We start from the raw sequence: 7,009 nt of genomic DNA, 5'->3' as shown, positions 1-7,009 counted from the left end.
GTGTGTGTGTGTGTGTGTGTGTGTGTGTGTTCCTCAGCTCTGAACCTCTGACTCTGACCCCCTCCCCAGTTATAAATCCTAGAACAGGATAATTACCCAAGACCTTGTCCAACTACAGAGAAGGTTGGTTGGCTTCAGACTGAAGCTTCCCCCTCTTTCTCTGCGCAGCCCTGGCCCCAAGGGGCTAAAACTGCTCCCTGTCTGGCTTGGGAAGCTGGGAGGTGGATAACTAGGATGGGGAGACTGAGGGGGAGGGAGGAGGGGGGGTCTTGCGCAAGCGCACGCGGCTGCACGGACCGCCAATGCTGCTGCCTCCCGGAGCAGAGGGAGGCAGAAGAGGAGGGAGGGAGAAGAGGGGAAGGGAGGGGGAGGCGGCACTTGGGCTGCAGCTCGCAACCAGAGGCAGTCTCTCTCAGCTCTTGGAGGGACCGAGAGAGGCAACCGCGGAGTAGGATGCTCTGCGGGGCGCCCAGAGCCGGGGGCGCTTGAAGCAGCTTCGGGGACTGGGGCAACCGGGCAGTTTTCACCATGCATCAGTCCCTGACTCAGCAGCGGTCCAGCGACATGTCCCTGCCCGATTCCATGGGTAAGTCTAGCGGCCTTTCCTTCGGGCGGCGGCAGCAGGGGGTGAGTGCGCTGGCCTCTGGACTATGAACGCCCCGGCTGCCCCAAAAGCCAGAGAGCGGGAAATGGGGCATGGGTGGGGTGGTCTTCGCGCCCCAGCGTCTGGGTTATGGACCAGAGTCCCAGGGGAGCGGCCTGGCTGCAGCGGGAGCGACGTGCGGAGATCGGAGCGCCAAGCTTGCGTCGGAGTATCTCTGCCCCGGAGTGCGGGTGTGTGCCTGTTTGTGTGCGTGTGTCTACAGACTTGCAGTCGGGTAGTAAATCCCAGCAATCTGAGGATCAAAACACTTCCCTGCAACCTGCGCCTTAGCTTTCCATTCGACACTCCCTCTTTGCAAAGTCCTGGTCACTTCTAAGAGCTCACAACTAACGACAATTAGAAGAAGCAGGGTCTTCGCCCCCTCCCAACTCTCTTGAAGCTGCCCTGAAATTTAGAGATGCAGTTGGGAGGGGGCCTGATTTGCACCTCGCTGATGCGGGGGGCGGGTGGGTTGCGCAACTCTGGGGGATGGGCGGGGGGGTGAGAAAAAAGGGGGGATGAGGGGAGGGGAATGCCTGAGGACTCACTCAAGACAGCCGAGCCCTGCCCTCTGCAGCGGCAGGATCAACATTCTTTGAATTTGATTGTTACTCTGCTCCAAATGCACGGAATGTGCATGAGTGTGAAAAGGGAGTAAGGTACAGGAGTGAGAGCGCGAGAAACATCCAGCACGAGCCCGCGCATCTTCTGAAGTAGCGCTTTTCCTCTCAGGGCGGAATGGAGGGGGAGGGGCATCCTTCGACTCCTTTCCTTACAGAAACTGGGGACAGCTACCTTCGGCACCAACTTGGCTGCCGCTTGAAGCTGCTTTTTGGTAGTTACAAACAAAAAACAAATCCAGTCCCCCTCAGCTGTTAGGCATCTTCCCAAGCCCTACGATTTTACTGGGCGGAGAAATTAATTTGGAGCCCCGGAGAGCGGGAGGGGATTGTAAAATCATGATCCCACCTAATCTTTTAAAATTCGCCTCGGGTACACTTCAATCAAATCGAATTCTCTCTTTCCAACATACTTTACATTCTGCAAAATCCCTTTGTCCCGCAGTTCCTGCCACCAGTCTGCTCAGGTTTTCTCCGATGAATTTGCGGGAACATCTCGAGTGGAGGGGGCAGGGAGAAGATGGAACCCCCTATATAATCTCCCTACTGCCCGCAGAAGACTCGGTGTCAACAAAACTCGTTCACCGGAGGGGCCCCAGAAAGTGTTATCTCCTGGATGGTAGAAAGATCCGTATCCTCAGTGGTTTTGCATATTCAGTATAAGAATTTACTTTTTCATTTTTAAGGGCGTAGTTACTTACAACGGGGTACAAATGAGGCCAAGGACTTGGTCCGAATCCAGAGCCCAGCAGTACCAGACTCCCCCTTACTCCCAGCTCGCGCGCGCGCACTCTCTCTCTTCAACACACACACCACACACACAAACACAGAAGGAGAGGGAGAGAGAGAGAGAAAGAGCGAGCGAGAGAGAGAGAGAGAGCGCGCGCGAGAGAGAGACAGAGAGACAGAGAAACAGAGACAGGTGGGAATGCACTCCTTACCTTGGCCAGCTGCGGCGCCAACAACGCAGTCCTGGCTCCCCGACGCCAAGCTGTTGCGCTTCGCGAGGGAGGGCTGAGTGGAAGACCGCTAGGGTTCCGCAGCGTCCATTCCCGCTGCGGACGACAACCACCTAACCACCTGCAAATCAAGCCACAACGCCCCGAGCCCGTCTGCCTTCGGGGAGTGGGCTGGTTGGTGGTCCAGGGCTTAAAGAGTTGCTACTTGGCGCACTGCTCTGTGGGTTGGGGAACAAGATGAAGAGCTTTCTTTCTTGGACTCCCAGGGGCCCTCAGCGATCTTATGTTTCTCGAAAGGTCTGCGCAACAAACAGCTGAGTGGGCTTCGCCCAGCCTAGTCTCCACACTGCGGGAAAGGAATCATAAATCCCAGACAGAAGCGGAGCCGGCGCCACGCATTCCACTTTTTAAAGTCCGCAGACCGACGGCACTAGCAAATTCCTGAGTCGAGTGGTAACGCTGGGTTTCCACAGTTTGGACAGGGGAGTCTCCCCGGAGTTCCCTGGCTCTGGTCCAGCACAACCCGGGCCTGAATCAGCGTCTAGGTTACTTAGGAGCTACTCCCACTTAGCGTCTGGCAACACCACCTTCCCTTGCGTGGGGGGAAGAAGACAATGGGTAGGTGGGTTAGTGTTTCGGCCTCCAAGGGCAGCATTTCTGAGGGGATTCCTTTATTGTCAAGACACAACCGCAACCAAAACAATAAAATTTAAAACACACAGACACACTGCACCAAGCCTGCACTCTACGCTTGCTGGCTGCCTGGGAATAGAGCAGTTCGTCCAAGGCTCAGAGTGGAGCAGGCACTTGGCAATTAAGAAGATGGTAATTTGACTCTGGCGTCCCCCCATCTCCTCCCAGCAACCCCCTTCTCCCTTTTGGCAACACCGCCCCCAGGCGCAAAGGCACCTCTACTACAGTAGGGCATTCCTTCCTCCCAAATAACACATTTGTAATTCGCCGGCGGCCTTGGATGTTCTCCATTCAGAGAACTGTCTAAAGTGGGGAGAGATGGATTTCAGCGCCTTTAAGGAAATGTTCGGGAGGTTGGCAGGGTCTTGAGGCCCTTGTGTGGGCAGCCACCTGTTTCTAGGGATACTCAAGGCGGGGATATCCAGGGACCTACCCTGTGTGGCAAAGCTGACTCAGGTAAGCAAATCCTAATCGGTTCAAAAGATCAACCCAGAGAACTAGCCAGGCATCAACAACACCGTGTACAGGACTGGATACTGGGTTCCCAACTTTACTGCGCCCAATAAAGATTATACACCTTATCTATTCTCTTGAGAGAGGATAATCAAGAAACGTGTGCAAGGTAAAACAAAGTAACAGATACAGCATCCTACCTTCTAGCAACCCACGTCTTGGTTCCCTCAGATACATAATCCTGGGACTGGCAGACATCATATGGGTTGTGGACCAGACCCACGGTTACAACTATAATGGTACCAGTTACAATTAATATACTTATTGAGTAAGGTACCTGGGAATTTAGGGACATGAATAAGTGATTAATTTTGATCAAGAACAACTTCTTGGAGGAGAGGAATTTTGAGCATGCTTCTAAGGGAGGCACCCAGATTCAAAGACCGCAGTGCAGATGGGGGCTGTGATGGGGGGAAAACTCAGATGAGAGAAAAGCTGATTGTTTTTGGAAGGGTGGAGACAGCAAACAATTGGGTGCTTCTAGAGCTAAGTATCCTGGTCATCAGGAATCTGGGGTGGAGGTGGGGCACTGCAGAGAGGGAGGGCTGCAGTAGTTCTGCAGGGAGTCTGCCGAGGGGAGGCAAGCAAGGCCAATGACAAGATTTCAGACTCTCTCACTGCTGTTGGTTGCAGAGGTGGTTGTTGTTTAAGCAGAAATATACAGGGTGCCAAGGAGACAGGGTAGTGAGAGATACTGTAGTTTTCACACTAGTTAGCCAGAAAGTTTTTAATTTGAGGGAACCCTCAGGTGTACCCTACGTTAAAAAATCAATTCTATGAGAACAGCCCATATTTATTCACACAATTCCTCCCACATCCTCCTTGATTACAAGGGAAACAATTCTGAGATGTTGCCTCTTGTTTATTCAACAAGTACGGACTGTTTATTCGGTATCAAACACTAGGTATAAATTGTAATAGGCGTGATTTTCATATACCTGCTGCTTTATTTAAGTACCTCATGGTGCCTGAGTTTTTTATGTGTCACTTTACTGAACAAAATCAGAATAAGATGGTCCTGTGTTTACAGAAACATCTAAGGCAAGCCCCAAATTGTACCCAAACAAGAACAGGGCTGTACTTCTCCCTTCTAAAATAAAACAACCACCAGGAAAATGTCCTAAGCAGACACAATAAACTGCCTTTTAGAAGCCTGGGCCACACCTTCAGAAAATGGGTATGTCTTGCTCTAAGTAGATGTGAATTTTATTGAGTCAAATTGACACTAAAGATAAATTGAGGGGTGATTCTTCATTTTCAAAACGAGTCATCCTGGGAGAGAGTTCCTTAAAACAGTCAATTTCCCAAGTGCAACTAGAAATAATTTCATGTTACACAAGTATAGTCCTTATAATATAAAATAAGTGGTGACAGGGAAGGATGCTCGTGAGGGGACAGAGATTAGATATTTGACCTGGTGATGGGAAGAGTTTTCTTAGAAATTTTACCCAAAGCAAATCCTATCTGGAGGCAAGGCCCCTGTGGGGCTGTGGGATCTTTGCCTGGGTTGCTCAAGTGACTGAATTTTCAATTCAGTTTCTAAAGCAGGAAAAAAGATTTTCAAATGACACTATGTGGTTTGCTGAGTCACTTTTCTGACCTGGCCCTTCCTGCGCTTTTAAAAGTTAGAGTGATTATTTGCAAAGAAGACTCAAGAGCTGTGAATAAGATTAAAGGCCAGCTGGTGGGGAAGGAGCAGGCAAATGAAACAAACAAACAAACAAAAATTAAAAAGACCATGCATGCACACACACTTCTCCAATTTAGTCTCTAAGGTTACATGTTTTCTGGGTAAGGTGTTGAGACACTTCCGTGTCACAAAGATATCCGTGGTGTATCCAAATGTTCCCTCACCCTCTTTTGCCAATCTGGGGCAGGGGAAGGCTAGAGATTGTGTGAGTGACAAAAGCGAAGGGAAGATGTAAGAATGGGAGGCCGTGTTGGTAAGTTTATGTTAGAGCCCCTCTGTAGAACCAACTCACAGATTCACTGAGAAGTATCTACCATCAAATAAACTTAGGCACTCTGGTTTAGAGACTCATTTAGGGTCCCTCAAAATCAAAAGGAAGGATAACTACACTTCAGGTAAACAGAAGAAATAACTCCTGGCCTTCCCCAACCCCTCTACTATTCCTTTCCCAGTACCATGCAGTCCAGAGCTCCCAGCTTTGCTCATGTGTTTACCATTAGTCAGCTCCCATTTGCATCCCTAATAGCTCTGTCATGAAAGGGCCCTGATGTTACAGGTGTCTCTAGTGGGCCTTTATGTTTTTGTCCCTTGGAGGCTGGACTCAGGTCTCTTTAAAGAGGAGTCTCATTTGCCAACTCTTCTTACCTCTTCCCCAGGGTGAGACATGGTGCTTTAGCATTGTAGATACCTACAAACGTTCAAACCACTTCTACATTTCAATGAAAAATAGTCTTAGAATAGTCCCATATTAGAAATGACCCTGATGAGTCACATCCCTCATTTTCGAGGCTGATGTCAGGGGAGACCGCCAGCCCCTCCCACCTCCCTTGGAGACTTCAGCAGGGACTGTACTGGGGAAGACAAGACGGATGGTGGGGTTAAGCCTGGGTGATACTCCCAATGCTTTTCTTCCATACAAGAGGGGATATCTGCAGGGGGCTGCAAGGCCAGCCACAGCCCCTCTGTCTCACCACCACCTTGCCTCCTGGGTCTCGCTTGGTTTCCTTGACCTCCTCCCCCTTCCTCCATCCCCTCTCCCCCACTTCCCTGTGGAACAGTTTGCATGGCTTCTCTCAACACCTGCTTCCTGAGGCTGCAGTGACGTCTTCCAGAATGACAGGGTCTTCATGGACAGACTCAAGTGATCTCTTTAGGGCCATAAATGACAGTCAAGCCACGTGAGTGGGCGACTCCATCGGGGTCCTCACTGCTTCATCCTCCTCATGCTCCACACCTCCACTAGGGAGCTAGACCCTTCTCATTTGCTTTTTTTTTTTTTTTTTTTTTTTAAGAACTCCTAGGTGGTAACTCTCCCCTGATATGTCCTGTTGAAGGCCCTCTCCCTATGCCTGAGAAATCCCTGCAGAGTGTGGGACAGTGCTCGGTTCCTTTAAAAAAAATTAAATTAAAAAGTGAGCTTAGATACCATTTTTCTATCTGACTTAATAATCCTGTTTTCAAAAAAATATTGGTTTGCACTATCATGTCTGATAAGCCCTGAGCGGGAGAATGGCTTTCTCATCATTTATATTTATGTCACCCTCACATAAGCCTAAACGTGTATAAGTTATAATCCTTCCCACCTACCTCCCCCGATACATATCTTTGTGGACTAATGGCCTCCAAACACTCACTTTATTACACACATTTGTTATGTGACAAATCTTGCCAATATACCATTTTAAAGTTTATACATGAGGTGGCAAATGTCAGAAATAAATGAAAAAAAAATCCCAGTAACTTGGCTTGGCTGTGATATTTACACTGAAAATGAAATTTCATATCTCTAGCTTATGAAAAAAATCTCTTTAGTTGGGTATTGGCTTTAAAATGTTTTCATTTCATACCCCCCCACACACTTCCCATTTATCATATGCCTTCTAATTTGGTC

The 7,009-nt window shown here is 49.3% G+C and overlaps 1 protein-coding gene across 1 annotated transcript in view; it reads left to right on the top strand.

Moving 5' to 3' along the window:
• The first annotated feature begins 206 nt into the window (after positions 1-206).
• The window catches only part of TMEM255A (transmembrane protein 255A), a 52,945-nt gene continuing 46,142 nt past the window's right edge, over positions 207-7,009 (top strand). The window contains exon 1 of the mRNA XM_010364050.2: positions 207-586. Within this exon, the coding sequence (XP_010362352.1) occupies positions 529-586 (58 nt within the window). The 5' untranslated portion in view covers positions 207-528. The remainder of the gene's footprint in view (positions 587-7,009) is intronic.

Source organism: Rhinopithecus roxellana, chromosome 7, assembly GCF_007565055.1.
Source record: "Rhinopithecus roxellana isolate Shanxi Qingling chromosome 7, ASM756505v1, whole genome shotgun sequence".
Classification (NCBI taxonomy): domain Eukaryota; kingdom Metazoa; phylum Chordata; class Mammalia; order Primates; family Cercopithecidae; genus Rhinopithecus; species Rhinopithecus roxellana.
Note: the sequence above shows the minus strand (reverse complement) of the source record. Positions and strands in the feature narration are given on the sequence as shown.